Source organism: Xyrauchen texanus, chromosome 26, assembly GCF_025860055.1.
Source record: "Xyrauchen texanus isolate HMW12.3.18 chromosome 26, RBS_HiC_50CHRs, whole genome shotgun sequence".
Taxonomy (NCBI): Eukaryota; Metazoa; Chordata; class Actinopteri; order Cypriniformes; family Catostomidae; genus Xyrauchen; species Xyrauchen texanus.
The window spans coordinates 16979799-17002050 of NC_068301.1; the positions used below are offsets into that span (position 1 = coordinate 16979799).

Here is a 22252-nt window from a genome sequence, read left to right on the forward strand (position 1 = left end):
ATGTTCGACAGCAGCTGCCACTGTGCGGTTGACAGGTACGAGTGAGAGACAGCAAAAAAAAAAAAAAAAAAAATGGTCGAAAGATTGAACAATTTTATGTCTAAATATGTTATGGCCTCTAAAGATTTTTTATTTATTTTATTATTTAAACCCAGTTTCAGATCATCTATTGGCTCTGTCATGACAGCAAAAAAGAGGAATGTTGTTGTCTCTGTGGTTAAATTGTGTCTTTCTCATGTAAAAAGGCTTATTTGCTGATGTCACAGTATTTTACTGCTTAGTCCATTACAACAGCAGGTCTGCTTAATAGGCAAAAAAAATATTATGATTTATGTACAGTAAATCTTATATAGGCCTATTCATCCAGGTATCACAATAATTCTGTAAACCTTATCAAGACAAAATAATTTTATAGCTAAACTGGCACTTTAAAAAGTGTCCTTTCTTTTCCACTGACCATCTGCCAAATGTCTACTTTCTCATCCACTCAATAGTGCATATGCATTTGCACATTGGGTCTCTATAGAATGATTAAGAAATACACACAATTAATGTACAATTAGTTCACTACAACTGCTAAATGTAAATGTTGTTGTGGCCACTCAGTTCATTAAAAGCTTGATTAAAGGAATATTCTGGGTTCAATACAAGTTAAGCTCAATCGACATCATTTGTGATATAATGTTGATTACTACAATAATTAATTTGGACTTTTGTCCCTCCTTTTCTTAAAAAAAAGCCAAAATCTGTGCTCCAGTGAGGCGCTTACAATGAAAGTCAGTGTGGCCAATCCATAAACGTTAAATTCTCACTGTTTCAAAGATACAGCCACAAGAAACAATATGCTTGTTAACATGATTTTAGTATGATAAAATCACTTACTAACCTTTTCTGTGTAAAGTTATAGCTAATTTAGCTATTGACAGAAATGTTGCCATGACGTAAAGCCATTTAAAAGCCATTTAAAAACATTTCTGCCTTTAAACCTCATTCACTTTCATTGTAAGTGCCTCACTGTAACCTCCACATTTGTTTTGGGGATTGACGAGTCAAGATATTTTTTTTTGTAATAAACATTATGCCACAAATGCTATCAATTGAGCTTAACTTGTATTGAACCCGGAATATTGCTTTAACCCTTAAATGCATCTTTAGTGACCCAGGACCTAATTCCACCCCCTGTACCTCATCCATTTTTTGGAGTTGTACCGACACCTCTTTAGTGCTCCTCATTCTCTCTCTTATAAATAGTGTAACACACACACACACACACACACACACACACACACACACACACACACACACACACACACACTACCTATCATTATGAGGACTTTCCATAGACATAATGATTTTTATACTGTACAAACTATATATCCTATCCCCTAAACCTAACCCTACCCCTAAAACTAACCCTCACAGAAAGCTTTCTGCATTTTTACATTTTCAATAAAACATAATTTAATATGTTTTTTAAGCTATTTAAATTATGGGGACTCTAGAAATGTCCTCATAAACCACATTATAATAACCAGCATAATACCCTTGCAATTACCAATTTGTAACCTAAAATTTTTTCCTCATAACCCACATAAACATGCCCACACACACTTGAGTACCAAACATGTATAGAGTCATGAAAGACCCTCTGTAAGTGTTTGTTTGTTATTTTACTTCCAAAAATTATATATTTATGATTATTTCATATCTATATATGTTTTCTATCATAGGATATATATTTATTAAAAGAGAAATTAGTAATTTATTCATACAAATTAATACTATTCATGTTAATTTTCTGTGTGACAATGGTGAATTATGAGTATCCCATATGCATGTAGACACATATTATACAAGCTATTTCTTATTTAAGGTGGTGTTGTTGTATCGGTGACTGACTTGATTTACATTTGACATTGCTATTTGATGAAGAAACAACATGTAAGCAAACTATAGCAAGTTTAACACATGAACAGTGTGATACAGTATGACTATTTTCAGTTGGGTGTACTACTGAAATGATGTAAGTTGTGCATCTATTTACACTCAATAAGTGCCTGAGAAAATACATATGTGTAGATGATGTGTTATGTGTAGGTTTTGTGTAGGATATGTGTAGATGATGTGTTATGTGTAGGTTTTGTGTAGGATATGTGTATATTATGTGTTATGTGTAGGTTTTGTGTAGGATATGTGTATATTATGTGTTATGTGTAGGTTTTGTGTAGGATATGTGTATATTATGTGTTATGTGTAGGTTTTGTGTAGGATATGTGTATATTATGCGTTATGTGTAGGTTTTGTGTAGGATATGTGTATATTATGCGTTATGTGTAGGTTTTGTGTAGGATATGTGTATATTATGCGTTATGTGTAGTTTTTGTGTAGGATATGTGTATATTATGCGTTATGTGTAGGTTTTGTGTAGGATATGTGTATATTATGCGTTATGTGTAGGTTTTGTGTAGGATATGTGTATATTATGCGTTATGTGTAGTTTTTGTGTAGGATATGTGTATATTATGTGTTATGTGTAGGTTTTGTGTAGGATATGTGTATATTATGTGTTATGTGTAGGTTTTGTGTAGGATATGTGTATATTATGCGTTATGTGTAGGTTTTGTGTAGGATATGTGTATATTATGTGTTATGTGTAGGTTTTGTATAGGATATGTGTATATTATGTGTTATGTGTAGGTTTTGTGTAGGATATGTGTATATTATGTGTTATGTGTAGGTTTTGTGTAGGATATGTGTATATTATGCGTTATGTGTAGGTTTTGTATAGAATATGTGTATATTATGTGTTATGTGTAGCTTAATATGTTTTTTACAGCCAGTTGTGTCTGGTCCTGTTCTATATTTGTCCCAATATTTTTGTCTTTGACATATGAAAAATAAAACAAAATATATATATATTTTTTCTATTATTTTCTCAATTCTAATTTTCTAACATCTTATATCTGGGGATGTTGCAGATACATTTGTGATAGATTTTACGTGCCGGGTCTGTAAAGACCCGAACATGTAAGAGTGTTTGGTGAAATTCCCATGCATTTAAGGGTTAATTCAGTCTCTTATTAAGTTGTTAACAGTAGTCATTACCAAACATGAACTGTTCTGCTTGCTAGCATTACTTATTATATTACATATATCTAGATGTTGAAATAATTCAAGGACACACTCACTGAAACAACTAATTGGGCTAATGAGGATGACCAGACTGGCACCAGCTGGGGTTCAAGCTAGGGTCAACATGCAGTTGGTCATACATACTTTCATACAGTAAATCTGACTACACTGCGAAGGCAATCAGAGCCTTGGAACATTAAAGCATTCTTTGTTACTTAACATGAGACACACACACAAATAGAACAATTACTTGAGCTCTGGACTCTCTCAAACAACATTTTCTCTACCCTCAAGTCATCAAGCAAAAGATCTCTGTTGGTCAAAAGGGTCACAGGAGATCTAGATGTGGCAGTGCGGCATCCGTCTAACATTCATAAACTTCTATTCGCACACCTGTCTCCCTCAATATTGGCACAAAGCATTTCCCTTATGGTAAGCACTAAGAGAATTTCACACATGCTCTTTGTCAGTATTTGATTGGCTTGGGTTAGCTGAGGCCAAACCACTTTGGGAAATGAGGCATCAACTGGAAATTAGATTTAGAATACAAAAACTATGTCCCATTTCAATACATTGCTGTTCCCTTTTAATAAATGTAAACACAACAGCAGCAGAAACAACAATCTGACTGGTTGGTAACAAACAAATGGTGAACAAGTTGTGGTTAGGCACAGCAGGAGCAGTTTTTGTGGAAGGGGTGAGTAAAAAATATATTCAATTCAGTCAATTTTTGGTGTTACTGGAGTCTCTATAGCACATATAGATTATAAGGGGAAAAAGCTAGTTCTGTACACTGATGGATTTCCAGAAATAAAGGACATATGAATGCTTGTCAGTAAGAAGCAACAGCTGAGCATGACACCAGTGGGTTTAATAATCCATTATGTGTAAAGGCTTTTAGACTCCCTTAACGTTCATTTACAGCATATAAATGTTTTGTCAGTCATTATCAAATATATATTTGTTTTTTTTAAAAGCATTGTTATTTCCCCACACATAAAATGTACTACTTATATGTTGGGAGTATCATAAACATTTTATATATATATATTTTGATGTCACTTTAGTGTTCTAAAATGCATTCATAATCAAAGAAATTAAAGACAATGTCAAAAACATTGCAGTTTGAGTATACGTATGTGCATGGACAGTGTTTTGGGCAAAAGAAAACATGCTTACATAACCAACACACTTTATGACACCTCAAACATGTTCACTTAGCCACAGATCCAAAACTCCATCCACTTCCATCTGTATCCATGGAGACGCTCAGCAGGCTCTTTCAGGACAAAAATAGCATTGGAATAATTCTTCCACAATCACACTTGAATTCAAAAGTGGTGACACCCAGACTTATGCAGACATGCTCTTATACCTTATCCTGTTAATCTGAATTTAGCTGTCAAACTTGGCACAGCATAAATGTGAAACAATTTGAAGAGTCATTGACCAAAAATGCTAAAAGTATGCGCTTGTACTTGCACAGGTTCCGAGAACCATGTGCAAAGAAAGAATGAGGCGGCAGCTTTTAATATCGGACAGTTTTAATCACATGAAAACAAAAGAAAAACAAAAAAGAATTATTTTAGTGAAAAATCAATTTTCTATTCTGTTTAACTGTTCCCTTCACAAGGCAATGATTGTAGACTGAACAGAAGGAGGTATAATATTACTATTCGGGTTACAGTAAGACATAAACACAGTTTTTCTCCCAGCAATGAAATGATCATCCTCAAGGTAAGAAATCACTAACAGATCTTGCATTAGATTATATGTCAGTATTCATTACAAAAATAAGATATAAGTAGTGGCAGGCAGCCAGCAGCTTCACTTTGGGCTAAAGAGTAAGACAGACAAAAGAGAAAAAAAGAGAGAGAAAAAGATCAGATCTTCCATCTATGAACACACCTGTCTGTGAACCATGGCACTGAAATTCCACCTACCAGAGAGGAGGGCGGGGCTTGAAGTTCTAAACTCCGCCCAGAGAAAGAACAGATGTTAAAGGTATAGAGAGTGCGAGTTCAGGCGTGTTAATGGTTAAGTGCAAGTAAGAGGAGTGCTTGTTAACAGGAAAGAGTGTGGCTGTAGTAGTAGAGAGTTGTTGGTGGTAACAGTGCTCTACTGTTGAGGGTAATAGGGCTGTTGCTGCTGTGGTGGTGGTTGTTGTTGTTGGGGATAGGGGTAGGGCTGCTGTGCAGGTGGGACTCCAGGGTATCCGACCTGACCTTGGGCTTGATAGGGCAGACAGGGCATATTAAACTGCCCATAAGCATAAGGGTTATAGGCCATCGGCATCTGGTAATACCTAAGAAAGAGAAAGGGTGAAATTAAAATAATTTACATTGATTTGTTTCTTGCCTGCATTTATCATATCACTCCTGAAGACATTGATTTAACCACTGTAGTCTTATGGATTAATTGTTTGCTGCCTTTATCTGCTTTTGGCAGCTTCAAAGTTCTGGCCACCATTCACTAGCATTGTAAAGACCTACAGATTTATTCTTCTAAAAATCTTTGGTTGTGTTCAGAAGAAGAAAGTCAAATACATCTGGAATGTCATGAGGGTGAGGAATGATGAAAGAATTTTCATTTTTGGGTGTACTATATTTTTAACATGTTACTAAGCTAAGCGTTACGGTGTATGTCATATACAATTTTGACAGCATAAGTAACTGCGACCATCTTTATTTACCCTGGGTAGCCTTGATAAGAGGGGTAGGGGGGTCCTTGAGCCTGTGAAGGTCCACTGGTTGGTGCGACAGGTGGATGATTTGCACTACTGGGGGGCACTGGATTGCTGACTGGAACTGAAGCACTGGCTGCCTGTGTAGGGATGTTAGGGGGTGGTGGTCTTGCTGGGGGTTGGGGCTTAGCCTGAGGCTGCTGCTGCTGCTGAGAATGGAACAGAGAGAAGAAATAAAAAGGAAATGGAAATCCCAAAGTTTATCTGGTCATCCTCTAGCCTCCATTAAATGATTGGAAATGTTATTATAATGGCATATATAGTGGCAGTATAACAAACAAATTTAAAGGTGCAACCAGTATTTTTACAGTGTAATAAAGTATTTTTACCAGTACAATAAGTGTGACAACTAATGCAATGAATGGTACTTTTAAAACATGCTTAAAATCATGTACATTCACATGAGATGAGGACTCGTCATATCAGCGGCCTAATGAACAGATTCCTTCTTGGGAATATGAGTGGACTATCATTCAGTAACACCACAATTATTAAAAACAACTTTTTAACGATTTAAAAAAGGAATATTCCAGGTTCAATACAAGTTAAGCTCTATTGAAAAGGAAGTGCATCACTGAATCCCAGATTTTTGCTTTTGTTAAAGAAAAGGACAGAAGGTTGAAATTAATTTTTGTGGTAATCAATATTATGCCACAGATGCTGTCGAAAGAACTTAACTTGTATTGAACCCAGAATGTTTCTTTAATTTATTATGGCTGACAGTGAAGTGTACATTTCTAAAATAGCATCATTAACTGAAAACTATTGCATTTGCATGAAGTTACATCCATGCTGCTAGGTGTCAGTAAAGACCTTAGTCAGGGTAGACGCCATATTTGTTTTTTCACAATTGAAAAGGAGCCTGTGAGGGACAGATGTACAGTCTGTTCAATGTGTGTTCTAGATCACATGTACAGTGCATTCAGAAAGTATTCAGCCCCCATTTTTTCCACATTTTATTATGTTGCAGTCGTATGCTAAAATGTTTTAAATATTTTATTTTTCACATCAATATACACGCCATACCCCATAATAACAAAGCAAAAACCAGATTTTTGATAAGTCTGCAAATGTATTAAAAAGAAAAATCAGAAATATTACATTGTCATAAGTATTCAGACCCTTAACTCAGTACTTAGTTGAAGCACTTTGGGCAGCGATAGCAGCCTCAAGTCTTTTTGGGTATGATGCGACAAGCTTGGCACATCTGGATTTGGGGATTGTCTGCCATGTTTCCCTGCAGATCCTCTCAAGCTCTTTCAGGTTGGATGGGGACTGGTGGACAACCATTTTCATGTCTCTCCTGAGATGTTCGATTGGATTCAATACGGGTTCTGTCTGGGTAACTCAAGGACATTCACAGAGTTGTCCCTAATCCACTCTTGCGTTGTGCTTAGGGTCATTGTCCTGTTGGAAAGTGAACCTTCAGCCCAGTCTGAGGTCCTGAGCGCTCTGGACCAGGTTTTCTTTAAGGATATCTCTGAATTTTGCTGCATTCAGCTTTCCTTCAACCTTGATCAGTCTCCCAGTCCCTGTCCCTGAAAAACACCCCCACAGCATGATGCTACCACCACCATGCTTCATTGTCAGGAGATGAGCGGTGCCTCCAGACATGATGCTTGGAATTGAGGCCAAACAGTTCAATTTTCATTTATTCAAACCAGAGAATCTTGTTTCTCACAGTCTAAGAGTCCTTCAGGTGCTTTTTTATGTGTCTTGCACTGAGGAGAGGTTTCTGTCTGGCCACTCTGCCATAAAGCCCAGATCGGTGGAGTGTTGCAGTAACTGTTGTCCTTCTGCAAGTTTCTCCCATCTCCACACATGATCTCTGGGGCTCATCCAGAATGACCATCAGGTTCTTGTTCAACTCTCTTACTAAGGCCCTTCTCCCCGATTGTTCAGTTCGGCCAGACGGCCAGCTCTAGGAAGAATCCTGGTTGTTCCAAACTTCTTACATTTAAGAATTATGGAGGCCACTGTGCTCTTGGGAACTTTCAATGCAGACAAAATGTTTGTAGCCTTCTCCAGATCTGTGCCTTGACACAATCCTGTCTCTGAGCTCTGCAGCCAGTTGCTTTGACCTCATGGCTTGATTTTTGCTCTGATATGCATTTTTAGCTGTGAGACCTTATATAGACAGGTGTGTGCCTTTCCAAATCATGTCCAATCAATTGAATTTGCCACAGGTGGACTCCAATCAAAGTGTAGATACATCTCAAAGATGATCCAGAGAAATGGGATGCACCTGAGCTAAATTTCAAGTGTCATAGCAAAGGGTCTTAATACATAGCTCAATGCGATATTTAAGTTTTTTTCTTTTTAATACATTTGCATAGTTATCCATAATCTCATTTTTGCTTTGTGATTATGGGGAATGGAGTATAGATTGATGTGAATTAATTTTATTAAAGGGTCTGAATACTTTCTGAATGCACTGCAATTATCACAATCATTGATTTCTGTTGTGTTTTGTCAGCTGGGTTTGTTTTGAAGTGACATTTTTTTTTATATTTTGTCAGATGAACAATCGACACAGAGATATTAAACATTACAACCCATTGAACAGACTGCAACTATCCCTTACAGCCTTGTTTACATTCGTGATATATTATATACAGCGTCTAGCCGAAAACAACAAATAAACAACAAATTATACCTTTAAACAAAGTGCACCTTTAAAAATATTTATGCTGTCTATTTATGAACTTAAAACTGATTTGATGTTAAAGCACTTCATCTATAAACCTGATCTGTTTGTACACTCACAAACACAGTCCTGGGTGCAGGGGTAGGGCCTCCTGCAGCAGGAACAGGTGCGGGGGTGTTGGACTGGTATGATGGAACATTGAATGAAGGAGCACTCGGCTCACGAGCAATGCTCTGCTGCAGGTCCCTGTCAATCAGACACAATAGCAGAATATCAACCACTCACAGTCCTTCTGTATTAAATTAGGTAATGTGCATACTACTGAAGTACATACTTGAGCAGTTCATCTCTTTCAGTTTTGCGGGCGAAAACAATGTCACTACACTTATTTTGAAACTTCAGCAGGATCTCAGTTAGATCATTGTAGAACTAAAAAAAAATAGGAGAAAAAAGGAGAATGGAGAAGCTGAATAAGTGAGTGACATCTAGTACATTGTAAATGTGTGCAGTGATCATATTAGAGCATGTGGTTACCTTAGTGCCTTCTTTGATATTGCTGCTGATCTCAATGTAGCTATCATGGGCTGAGGCAAGCTTCTTCAACACCTCCTCCCTGTTATTGGCCTCAGAGTTGGACTGCTTTAGTGCTGAAAACTCCTGATGAGACACCTTAGATAGAGAGTGAAAGCGAAAGAGTTCATAAAATTAGTAAAAACTGTGCAATCTATAAACCCTGCACTCCAAGTATAACATCGTGCAGAAATGGTTGTTTAAAAGAACAGCAGCAAAATAGCACCCTCAACAGACAACCGTTATGAGCAACATGGCTTAAAAATGGCAGTAAGCCTCAATTCGCTGCAACTACAATACTATGGTTAGCACAAAATAATTGACAAGTCGAAAGCATCGCAGTCCATGGACACATTTTTGTTTGCACTTTACAGAGTCTAGAGCGGTCACAGAGACAGATGAGATATCTTATGACACTTATTTCATTAATATCTTTCAGTTAGTAGGAAAATGTTTTGCATGCTTTTTCATGAAAAAATTAATAAAATTGCTTACAGCACTTTTAAGAGTAAGTTTTAAACAGCATAAAGTAATATCTAGCCAATGAATTAGATTAGAGCAGAAAACTTTATATTCGCTATAGAATTTTCCATGACTTTAAGGATTTTATTTATTTCCATGACTTTTCAGGCATGGATAAAACCATTTTAAAATTCCCTGATTTATAAAAATAGTACCGGTCATACTTTTAAAAAAAAAGTTAATTATGAGAGTAAAATTTGAATGAATAGAGGATAACACTTCACATCTAGGCTGTCTGAGTGTTCTGTAATGTAATTGACCCTTCTCTAAGCCCCACCCCCCTTGGTTACCACTGCTTGCTCTCACAACTTCAAATAATAATGAACGGAAGATCGCTATGAATGGTGCGGTTTTTGGAAAATATTCCCATAAACTGAATTGGTAATATATTTATGTGGGCTCAGATGAAGAGCATATTAAAGCATATTTATCTGACTTTTTTGTAAAATAAATTGTTAAATTACACAGTTAATTGATTTAAAACTTTGGAGACTGGGAATCAGAATCAAACAATTGTCACAGTCACTTGTAAAGAGAAAAACGTATTTAGTAGCGATTACACACTTGATAACATTAGTGTAAGTGAACAGAACTGCTCATAACACACTCATTTTGATGCCGTGAACTCTTAATTTAATCTTTATTTATAGCCTTTACTAAGACCTAAGAAAGATAAAACACTTTGTGTATGCTCTCTAGGTTCCTTGTGTTACTATTAAGTGACACAGCAACAACATTTAAATTATTTGTTTTTGATCATATCTATAAATTTCCACTTAAAACTGCTCAAACACATATTTCTCCCATAGATTCTCATTAGAGAAAAGTAAGTGAAATGGCCAACAGCAACAGTTGTTAAGATAGGATTGGTCAGTAATGCTTTGTCTTGTTCCTTTGTGAGTGTATGTGAGCACCTGTATCTGAGACAGCAGTTCCTCCTGTCTGCGTAAATTCTGCTGGACATGTTGTGTGTGAGCACCATAGCGTGTGTCCAGCTCGCCGGATGTCAAGGCCTCCTCATTAATGGCTCCATCTTGCGCCAGTGCAGTAAGGAACTTTGTTGTCATGTCAAAGGTCACTGACTTAATCTCTCCCTCCAGAACATCCCTTTCCCTCTTCACCTCATCCAGCTGTGCCAGCTGAGCTCTCAGCACATTCACAACCTGCCAAGTAGAAGACAACCACAGAATTATTGACTGCATGTGTGCGTGTGGTTTCTTACCTAGCTGTACTTTGAGGAATTTGCTAAATCTAACAAAACCACCTTTGGGGATGTCCTAAAAAGGAAAGGGTGTTCATAAATGAAGTAAATTATTTTTATATTCTAAAGATGCAAAATATTTTCTTTTTGGGCTAGCATTAGGGTTCGGTCAAGGTTAGGCTGCAGCAATTATAATTAGCTTTACTTAAAAACAATAGAAGTCTACAGTATGTTTTCAATTGGATAGCTTGGTTAATGTGTGTGCGTGTGTCTTACCTCACTACCCTGCAAAGTCTTGGCAGGGTTGGCTGATGGTATGGCAGAACTGAGCTCATTCTCTGGCTTGCAGAGCAAAACAATCATCTCACAATGTGAATTGTAACGCTCTTTTACCACCTGATCAGCCTGCACTGCCTTGTCCAGTATACTGCGAAAATTATTTCCCTCTGCACACACAAGAAATGAAAGAAAGATTAAACACACAGCGCAAAATGATCCTCATGCTTATTTAGTATCATCATTTGATTGTAAAATATGTAAATGCACAAAATAAACAGAGAGGGGGGGGGGGTAGTGAGTGTCTGTACCTGCTCTGAGGGATTTATAGAGATCTCCAGATGGAGTTCTGGCCCAGCGCTGGTTGAATTTGGCTCTGAGTTCATTGTCTGTCGTTTCCTCATCATTTAATATCTTTAAAGACTGTAACACCAACACAAAATATTTTTGATAATGATACGGATTCCAATGAAGTGCTAAATTGCAAATCTAGGATGGTTTATTTTTTCCATTTAAACCTAGAAATAAATGAAAGATTTAGAATTTTTAGGATTTTGACAAAACATTACAGAACATTATGATGTGATATAAAGAAGAGAAAAATTAAGATTCTAAACAGTTTCTAGGTTACTAAACAAACGTAAGGAAATTTGTGATGTTGACCGTGTATAAAGCCTAGTAAAAAGGTCAAATTTCCATGCTTCCATTAAATCGCACATGATGTTCTTTGGAATCATGGGTCATCAAGTTTTCTGTAGTCCATGCCAGCTCAAGTGCATGCAGTCATTAAAGCAAGAAAAATGCAACATTTTAAAAACTTCTGTACTACATTAGAAAAATGCAAATTAGAAACATTTTTACTAGTGATCTCAGACTTTTGGACTCAACTGTACAGAAGTGCACTAAACAGGCTGTGAATGCATGCATCACCTCATCCAGGATCTCACGGTTTCTCTGAAGTAGTTCCGGCAGATCTTTAATCAGCTGTTCGATGCTCTGCAGGCCGCCCTGCTGTATGACAGCACGGCTCTTCTCCAGGATGGACTGAGGGACGGAGTCTCCTGACAGATCCTCCAGCGCGGCGGGGAGGTTCAGAGATGCCAGTACCCTAAACAATCAGCAACATTGACCAATTACAACAAATTTACAACAAATAATCCAAACATAATTAACTCATCAAAAATGTAATTTCATTAATTTGATAAGGATTTGTATGCAAAAGTTTGAGCACACCTGAGGAAACAATATGTTGTGTTGATTTTCTAAGTGAAAAGATCTCTGAAAATCTCTCGGTAGATATCAAACAGGCTGTGCATGTAAAGAATATTTCTGAACTTTGTAAGGTAGATTGGGGCAAATTCTTAAAGCAAGAATAAAAGTTAGTTGGCCAAGATTTATGCCAAAGATGGTGATAAATTGTACTGACAGATAGGGTGATTGGATCGGTTAAATTCAGTAAATAAATAATAACATGCAAAAGAATTTGCAGAAAAGTTAAGTTGAAATTTTTTTATTCTGTCATTATTTACAGACTTATGTCGCCACAAACCCAAATTACTAAATGGAACACAAATTCTTCACAGGGTTTATTAAATGAAGTTTGGCTACGAAGTACAATGAGAACCAATGTGGTTTTATGTTATTGACGTAGCCGCCATATAACATTGAAGCACTTTAAATTTCAGTTAAATCGCACAAAGTGGTTGTATCACTTCAGGAGTCTGAATATTGCACATGAGCCCTATCGATTACTTTTACTGTGGTTTTGTGGTCATTTTGTCCTTTTTCTAGCTTAACAGACTGGAGTCACTATTCACTGAAGAGTATATAAAAAATAAAACCTGTAAAGACTTTTTTCTATTTACTTTTTGTGTTCCATGGAAGAAAGTCATAAGGGTTTGAAGTGTTATTAGACCAAGTAAATAATGACAGATTATCATAAAAAAAATATTAAAAAAATCCTTTTGTGTTCCACAGAAGTCATAAGGGTTTAGAGCAACATCAGGGTAAGTAAATAATGACAGAATTTTTTTTTTGGGGTGAACCATGCCTTTAAGTTTGTTCGTTGCAGAGGTTTTGTTGACTTGTTTTACTTAGAAAACCAACTAAAAATATCATCTTGTCAGGAGAGCACATCATTTTGAATACAACTGTAGGTCTGACAGTAGTTCATTCAAACACATTCAAATGAAAAGGAGTAGAACGTTTTCTTTGTAGATGTAGTTCTCCATGTAGTCGATTTTAACTGAAACGTATGAAAGAGTGTACACGCATGCAAGAATATACACAGACACTGACCCATTGCAGAGATTTGTTGCTTCTCTCAGGCTGCCTACAAGTCTGTTTACTGTGTCAGCCTTCTTGGAATTGGCTGCACTCACTGACTGCTGCACTGCCATCGGAACCATCTTTTCAAATAGATCTAAGCACAAACAAAACAATACAGACATTAAGTAATGCAATCCATTGCATGTAATGCGATCTTTACATCTGTAAGTGAGAAATATCTGCCAAATGTCAAAACAATTGTAACTGCCAATAATGAGAAAAAAGTAAAAGGTCAACAGAGTGTGTCGTCATTCTGACCTGTGAATTTCTGGCTGAGCGGTGCCTGAACTGCAGTTGCTTTGACAAGAGATGCCTTGCCAATGTGTTCCAGGTCTTTTACCTCTGGCACACGGTCATGGTATATGAAGTCATTGTCTTTCTTTGCAGCTGTGAGGGCACGGTTGATCTTATCGGACAGATCCTTTACATTCACATACTCATCGTATCGGGATGCCGCTGTCTTCACCAGCTCTGTGGCATGCTGCAAGCCAAGCATGAGAAATGCAAACATCGTCAAAATGTCAACAACATCCCACTAATGAAGCAAAATAAAACAAGCAGGCATCCAACCAAAAATAAAGTCTGTCACACACAGACAAACACACCTGTAGCCGAGCAATCTCCTCTCCAAATTTTTTCTTCTGATTGGCCAAGGCTGACTGGTACATCTCTGCGGTAGCCTGCATCATACAGTGCTTGGCAGCGAGGACAGGAAGCACTTCCTGGAAATAAAAATACTGACCAGGGAAAGGCAACCACAGCAATCACAAACACAATGGCAACCACGAAACAACACCACGGGCAACCACAAACGAGCACAGCACAGGGTGCAGGAAGAGAAAACAGAACAGCAAATCAGCACGCATCCTTCAGCAAACCCCAACCAAACCTTCACACAACGTTCATGCAGCGTTCACTCACAGATCAGTGGGAGAAGAAACAAAGGTTGGAGGGCCGAAGACTTGAAAATGAGTATGAGGTGATGACAAGCAGTCATACGAGAATCAATGGTCCGTTTACACCTAGTAATAACATAAATTCTCGGCAGTCTGTTTAAAACTGGATGAAGGTGTAAAATGGGTCCAAAATAGGGATGGGTATTGATACAGATTTCCTGATTTGATTCAGATTCAGAAGCTCTTGATTAGAATCCAATTCAATAAAGATTCATACATATGAAATAAATTCTTAACAGGTACATTAAGAAAATATTAATTGTAATTTTTCATCAATTTGATCACATTTTGGGATATGTGATTGCTGTCATATTTCTGAAATTTCTAAAATACACATCTTTATTAAACTAAAAATGGATGAAGACATGTCTAATGGGGGAAATTAAATAACAAGTACATTGAGTGTCTTGTTCATCATGTTTATATTCATTTAAAGTAACAGAATTTAAATTGCATCCAATTTATTAGCAACAAAGCACATGAACGTGAATCATGCAATAACTGCCTTTGATCTCATAGTGGCTGATCCACTATTTCACTCCTCCCCTGACTGCACCAGCCTGCTCTCGTCTACTTTCAAAGCAAGGCGTTTGGCATCTTAAATGAGCCTAATAACTGTGATCGCGAGCCTGCAAAGACATTAATTATATTTCATCACAAGCGGTTCACTTCCGTGATTTAGTATGATTGCGTTCATATCAGCAGTGAACCATAGCAGAGTTCACAAAAACTGTACCTCAGACCATCTTTAGAAGTGGACCCAGGTGCTATTCACAGGTGCGCACACAAGTTCAGAAAACAGCGTAAAAATTATCTAAACGAACCGAGCTTTTACATCATTCGACCCCTGTTGCGCACCAAAAGTGCTAATGTGAAATCCCTCAGAGATATTATTCAAAGACAAATGGGTCACGTGGATCTCGTCTTTGGACACACACATTACAATAAACAACTTTAACTCTCAACACCCATTAAAAGAACCTTGCTGATGTATACTCCACAATTAGTGGTGAGTGAAATTTACCATTGCCAATTATATACATTTTTAGTCGCATAGAACCAAAATTTGGTTGCAAATGCATTCCTTTCGGTGCATAGAGAGTTGCACAGAGTAAAAGATCGATCTTGGGATTTAAGAATCGATATCGAGATCATTCAAATGAAGACCGCGATGCATTTGAAAAAATATTTATTTACCCACCACTAGTTCAAAACCTCCACTTCAGACATTTCTACTTCATTGACTATTTGATTACATTCGTATGTGAATACATGAGACATACAAACTTAACAGAACGTCTTCAGTGTGCCTGATTTCAACATGCAGGGACACAGATGAGAAGCACACATATCTGAAGCTCATTTAATACAGAAATATGGAGATCTTAACTGAGAATTCTGCTTGAAATGTCAAGTTTGTGCTTTGATTCTAATTTATGCATAAGAAGCAATGCACCAATTTTTTCATGCATTTTCTTTGACACTTTCTTTGGTGGCTTTTCGTCATGCAGTGATTCACTGACACAAGTGGTCACAGGAGACACATTTAAGATGGATCTTAATACCAGGTGTAAACCGGGCCAATGAAATGAACACTGCACATATACAGACACACCCACAGTGACTGCTGCATGCAGTATGTGTGGATCTTTGAGAATGTTTAACTGTCTCTAGTGACCCCTAGTGGATTACTTTCCCCAAATTACAAACTGATATATGTCTGATGTGTATTGGCAGCTGCACATACCTTAGGCAGATTCTCTTTGTACTGACACTGCTTAAAAGCATCACCATAGTAATCAGCAGCCTGATTGGCAAGTTTAGCAATGATGGCGTCCTTCATCTTATCTGTTAATTAAAATTTGACCCCACAATTAAAATAGTCAATAAAAAAAAACGACAACAACGCAAATACATAAACATACACACACACACACACCTGCGGTGGCCTTGAGAACAAAGACCTCTTGTGCCTGGCTGAGCATGATCTGACTGAGCGTGCCCACGGTCTCGGGGGAGATGTCCATCGTGGGCTCTCGATTTAGTGCAGATAGCACTGTATTCTTTATATGAGCAAATGCACCACTCGCCAGCTAGAGAGAGACAGAAAACACTTGGTATCTAACATGTTTCTCTCTTTCAAATAGCTGTGTTGTTGAAATAAAAGATTTAAAAGTGTGGGGATGAAACATTCATCATTTGACCTCAAGATTTTCTTTCATGGAACACAAAAGATGATGTTAGGCAGAATATTAGCCTCAGTCACCATTCACTTTATTTACATCTTTTTTCCATAAATTGTGACTAAAGGCCGATTTATACTTCTGCGTGGAACCTATGCCATAGCCTGATGTGCACCTCTTCAAAAATGTAACTGCACCAAAACAGCTGTGATTGGTGCACTTTGTAACCAGAGACCCCCAGGATAATAAAACGATATCGGAGGTAGCATCGCATTTTACCTAGATTATTTTAATATCTATATTTTATATAACATTGTATTTGGACTCTGGACCCTTAAAGCAATTGTCTCAATTGGGAGCATCTTCTGATTTTATGTTCTGTTTGTATTTTATGAAGTTACAAGTGAAACGTGTCAATAGATATATGTTTACAGCTTATAAACTCAAATAATTTTTTCTGTCTCAGGATATTAATTTGATATGCGAGTTAAATAATGCATGTTGTATTCTACTCACAAACTTTCCTATCTGCACACTGGTTTGATCATATGCTTGACAGTACTGTGTACAGGAAATAATCATATTTAAAAAGTTATGGAAATGGAACACTTCTAATTTGTCAGCAAAATAAAAAGCATGTGGTAACAGATGTTATATTGCCTATATGCACCAAATTATTATTCACCAAGTGAGGTATAGTTATTAATTAATTTGATAAAATCTTTTTCAGCACCAAAAGTATGCCAAAATATTTATTTACTATTATTTAAGTGACTCAAGAGCAAGCATACAGTATTTTTCTCTTTTATTTGCTCCCTACAATAAATGCAACATGTGTAATAAATATGTAGCCTATCTACATTTTAACATGTACACATACTTTGAACTAGTTTTTAATGCTACAATAATTTAATAAACACTTTTGAATCCACGAATTACACTGCTTTTGTTTATTTATGAATGTATAATTAGCATTTTGGCTGTAATTGCAGAACGATGAAGACAATGCTGAACAATAAATGCAAACCAATGAACTGGCCATTATGCAGAGCCTACGCTGAAGATTCGACGCAGAGATACATTTCAGCCTTTAGGCTAACATTCTGCCTAACATCTACTTTTGTGTTGCATGGAAGGGAGTGAGTCATATAGGTTTGGAACAACATGAGGGTGAGTAAATGGTGGCAGCATTTTTTATTTTTGCGCAAACTATCCCTCAAAGGTCAAACTTCAACCTGGTAGAACTTGGCAGCAGACTTCAGTCCTTCGTCATCGTCGAGATTCTGCTCAGAAGCAATCTGACTGGCCAGTGCCCCCACATTAAACAAAACGCACGTCTTCTCATAGCCCACACTTGCCAAGGCTGAAACACACACAAATAATGTTACAGTCTTTATATTACAGTATTACTGCAGCACTGCAGATAACAATTATGCTCCAACAGAACTGTCATTTGACACCTACACGTAATATGGAGCTTCAAAAAGAAACTTGTCTAATAATTTCAGATAGTAAAAGTAGTTAATAGTAACTAACACAATATACACGCTTTCTTGTAAGCGGTTATGCAAGAAAGTATTTGCCAAGAACATACATGTTATTCACAAGTGCAGACCCTTATGAATGCATTTATCCATATAAAATGCCTTTGCCCTAACCAAAAACAAAACTAAAAAAACTAGTTTTATTTGGAGCTCATTATGATTTGCTATTCTTGTCCCTAAATATGGCTTGTGTCCCTCAAATAAGTCGTTAGACATTTTCGCTAGGCAAAACTGATGTCTGATCACTTATCGTGTTTGTTTGTTTGCACATGTGCCAATCTTTAAAACAGATTTTTGATACGTTTTGAAGCTTTTCTTGCATTTGTTTATAACTCACCAAGCTTGACTGAGCCTCCAAAAAGTGATCCTTTATCAAAGGCATCTTTCCATGTGAATGTCAGGCATAGCTGCAAAAACAAACAATAATAAAAAAAAAACATTACAAAATAGATTAAAACAATAGTTCACCCAAAAATGAAAATTTGCTGATAATTTACTCAGGCCATCCAAGGTGTATCAGAGTTTCTTTCTTCATCAAAACAGAATTTAAGACTTCTAGGATTTCATTTCAGGCCTCCTCCTCCAAACAATGCAAGTGAATGTACTCCATTATTTGACAGTCCAAAATGCATATTTAGGGTGCATCAAAATAATCCACATGACTCCAGTCGACAAATAAAGTTCTTCTGAACCCAAACTATTGATTATTTTGATAAACAAAACAATACTTATATACTTTTTAACTACAAATGTTCACTTCCGGACGTCTCTGTCACTCTGTGACACGAGCTCTTGAGAGGATGACATAAGCTAATTAGTAAGGTCACGCGTCACGTGGAGGAGTCAGCAAGCACATTGTTGTTTACAATAGAAACTTACACAGCCCACAGACCAAGCGCCATTCACAAACCACAAACAGCCCAAAACAATATAAAATAAAGAATAATTTCCAAATAATAATTAAAAAAAAAAAACTATGTAAACAATGATGTGCTTCCTGAATCCTCCTCCACGTGACGCCTCATCCCTCTCATGAGCACACATAACAGAGATGTACGTAAGTGAACATTTGTAGTTAAAAAGTATAGTTTTGTTTCTCAAAATAATCAATAGTTTGGGTTCTATATCAATACTTTATGTCGACTGGAGTCCTGTGGATTATTTTAATGCACCCTAAATATGCATTTTGGACCATCAAATAATGGCGTACATTCACTTGCATTGTTTAAATGAGGCCTGAAATGAAATCCTAAAATTCTTAAATTCTGTTTTGATGAAGAAAGAAACTCAGATACATCTTGGATGGCCTATTATCAGCAAATCTTTATTTTTGGGTAAACTATTCCTTTAACAAACTTTAAATTAAACTATACTCAAAACTGCAGTCACTGAAGGGTATGGGAGCAATATTATACCCAAAAGTGTATAAATATTACCTCTGGAAAGGGAAATTTGGATTCGATTGCACAGAGCTGATCGTAATATCTAGAGGGGAGAGAGACACAAACAATGAGAAAGAGTCCAGAACTGGGACTGAGTTTAGCTAGCCAAAGTGGTAAAAACAAACATTTGTTTAGATGGTCTTTCAACCAGCATTTAACATGACAGCATAGCATACCATAGCTATGACAACATTTCTCATGTGACTGTCAGTCTGAACACAAGACACAACTGACAGATCTTACCCAACCTTATTGTCACACAGCAAACTAGTCTCACAACACAAAATGTTTCCTTCCTGGGAGGAAAGAGGAGCCCCATGTTTCTGCCCCATGTGTCAAATATCTGTAATCAATGGTTAATCCTGCCTCCAGGCACCATAAAATGTTAACGCTATTGACTCAAGGGGAATACCTCTGAAGGGCGTGGCTAAGGGGCTCTTCATCACACAAATCAAACACTACTTTAACTTGGAGCTACAAAGCTGGCCATTCATTTTGACCATTCAGAATGGCTACAAAGGAGCAACAGCCAAACAAAACCTTATTATTATAGCAACGCATGGCTCATTTACTTTCCAGATGGCATAGGTGGCAAGGGTAAGTAAGTCTTATTGAGATCCCAGCAGCATGCACCTACTTAAAGGAATATTCAGAGTTCAATACAAGTTGAGCTTAATTCAGTGTTCATGACGATGTTGATTACCACATAAAATTAATTAGACTTGTCCCTCAGTTTCTTAAAAAAAGAAGCAAAAATCCAAGTTACAGTGAGACACTTACAATGCAAGTGAATGGGGCCAATTTTTGGAGCGTTTAAAAAGCAGAAATGTGAAGCTTATAATTTTATAAACGCACATACAGGAATTATTATCATTAACTATTTGATCAATATATTTTTTTAAATAGTCGTTTTAGGATTTACGGTTACGTCGTCAACAAAGTTTGATATAAATTCACACAGAAAATGTTAATAAGCTATCATACTAAAATCATGTTAACCTGTATATTGTTTACATCCTGTGGCTATACTTTTGAAACAATGAGTATTTTAACATTTACAAATTTGCCCCATTGACTTCCATAAGTGCCTCATTGTATCCCAGATTTTTGCTTTTTATAAAGAAAAGGACGGCCAAAAGTCAAAATAATTTTTTGTGGCAATCAACATTGTTACAGATGCTGTTTTAAACAGAATTCAAATTCTTAGCTGACTCCTTTCTCAATATTATAATCAAACAAGTCAAGTGGTTAATGAATGATCTCTTCTGACAACTTATTTATACACACAAAACATTTCAGTATAGGCCAGAAAATGTATCATAACATGAAGCAGCAACTCTAATTTTGTTTAACAAATGAACAAGCCATTTCCGCAACTTTATCTAAAAACGAGAGGCAGATCAGTTGCAATGGTAAAGTAATAAATCACGTAGCCAAGTTACAAATACCTTCCGAAATATTAAAACCAATACGTCACTCAAACCTGCTGCACCCACCAACTTCAAATAAAAGTAATTGAGCCTCGTGAAGACTGGTCGACATCGATGTGACCGATCTAAAATCCTCAAAAAACGAACACAGTAGGAAAAACTACATGCATATTTTCTAATGTGATTTTGATATTTTTGTATTACTTCGGTTTGACGCGGTTCGTTTAAAGTCACCTGAGTCACTGCAAACCAGGAAGACCGCACGATGACGTATGATAAATATATGGCATATCGCCCTAAATAGACACATTTGAAAATACTAAATATACCACTAAAAGTAATTTACTAAAACACACACGAATACTACACAACAGCCCCCTGATTAGTGTTTCAAATAACCTGGGCAAATGTTACACTCCCATTTTTTAGTAACATTCTGACAATTCTGTCATGTTTCTTTGAAATCTTTATATTTCTATGAATCTAATAAAAACATACTTTATCAAGATAGGCTTTAATCAAAGGCGCAACGTAGTAGTTCACGAAACTAGCGATCAAATTGAATAACTAGTACGAAACTAACACAGCTATCAGAGCCTGATGTTGCCGTTGGTTAATGTGCCATGTCGTAACTCTATTTATAGAAATGTCCTGTTCTCTGCAGACACATTAGCCATTTATACAGATTCAACTTCTTTTTAAAGCTAAGAAACCGAGCTTGTCAATATCATTACGCCGACTGCTGAATTGAACAACCGCAGAAACTCCTTAAGTGAGTTGTCTTGTCGGGCTCTCACCGCAGCAGGATTTCCAGCGAGCTCTCGTGTTTGTCCAGCGGCCTCCCAAGAACACTTTTACGGAGCTTATTGAGCTCCTCCACGGCACGGAGATACTCTGCCTGCTCCTCGCCGGGAGGGTAGGTGGCTGTTACAAATTTTGACAACGGTTTCACTAGGTCGACCTCCGAGGACTTCTTCAACGGGACAGAAATGAACGTCGCCATTAGAGCTCACAGAAAAGACACCGTTCTAGTGGGGAAAGAGAACACTGCAAACAGACAAAAACAAAGGCTAAGCACTTCCTGGACCTCTTGCGTGCGTCATCCCGTCACATGTACATTCAAAGAGACGCATGAGCACTCGAGAGTCCTTCCTGCACTGGCGGGGTTATGTAAACATATACTGTGAGCACTGTATTGATTTCTTCTTTGTAATTTGCGCTAACAAATAGTCTTGCAGTATAGTATAACTCTAACAACTAGTCTGGCGAAGTGTTTAA

The 22252-nt window shown here is 37.0% G+C and overlaps 1 protein-coding gene across 2 annotated transcripts; it reads right to left on the reverse strand.

Moving 5' to 3' along the window:
• Nucleotides 1–3720: 3720 nt before the first annotated feature.
• Nucleotides 3721–22051, reverse strand: LOC127619727 (programmed cell death 6-interacting protein-like). 2 transcript variants are annotated; one of them, XM_052092687.1, is made up of 18 exons: nucleotides 21772–22051; nucleotides 19539–19587; nucleotides 18440–18509; nucleotides 17794–17921; nucleotides 16315–16468; nucleotides 16123–16223; nucleotides 14025–14141; nucleotides 13678–13900; nucleotides 13390–13513; nucleotides 12022–12199; nucleotides 11403–11514; nucleotides 11092–11261; nucleotides 10529–10777; nucleotides 9057–9191; nucleotides 8857–8951; nucleotides 8642–8768; nucleotides 5825–6021; nucleotides 3721–5437 (listed from the first exon to the last, which is right to left on the reverse strand). In XM_052092687.1, exons 1-18 carry the CDS (start codon nucleotides 21975–21977, stop codon nucleotides 5251–5253), a joined length of 2622 nt encoding a protein of 873 aa, XP_051948647.1. In that variant the 5' UTR covers nucleotides 21978–22051; the 3' UTR covers nucleotides 3721–5250. The 2 variants fall into 2 exon arrangements, with proteins under 2 accessions (XP_051948647.1, XP_051948646.1); XM_052092686.1 differs by having other exon boundaries at nucleotides 3722–5437; nucleotides 5825–6024.
• Nucleotides 22052–22252: the final 201 nt, after the last annotated feature.

What these genes read in the sequence shown, in the direction of transcription:
- LOC127619727 (XM_052092686.1), bottom strand. Translation starts at nt 21,977, where the DNA reads ATGGCGACGTTCATTTCTGTCCCGTTGAAGAAGTCCTCGGAGGTCGAC. An exon ending in ACCGTGAGATCCTGGATGAG is followed by an intron (nt 11,515 to 12,021) that starts GTGATGCATGCA and finishes TTGGTGTTACAG; the next exon opens with TCTTTAAAGATATTAAATGA. An exon ending in AACTGCTGTCTCAGATACAG is followed by an intron (nt 9,192 to 10,528) that starts GTGCTCACATAC and finishes TCTCTATCTAAG; the next exon opens with GTGTCTCATCAGGAGTTTTC.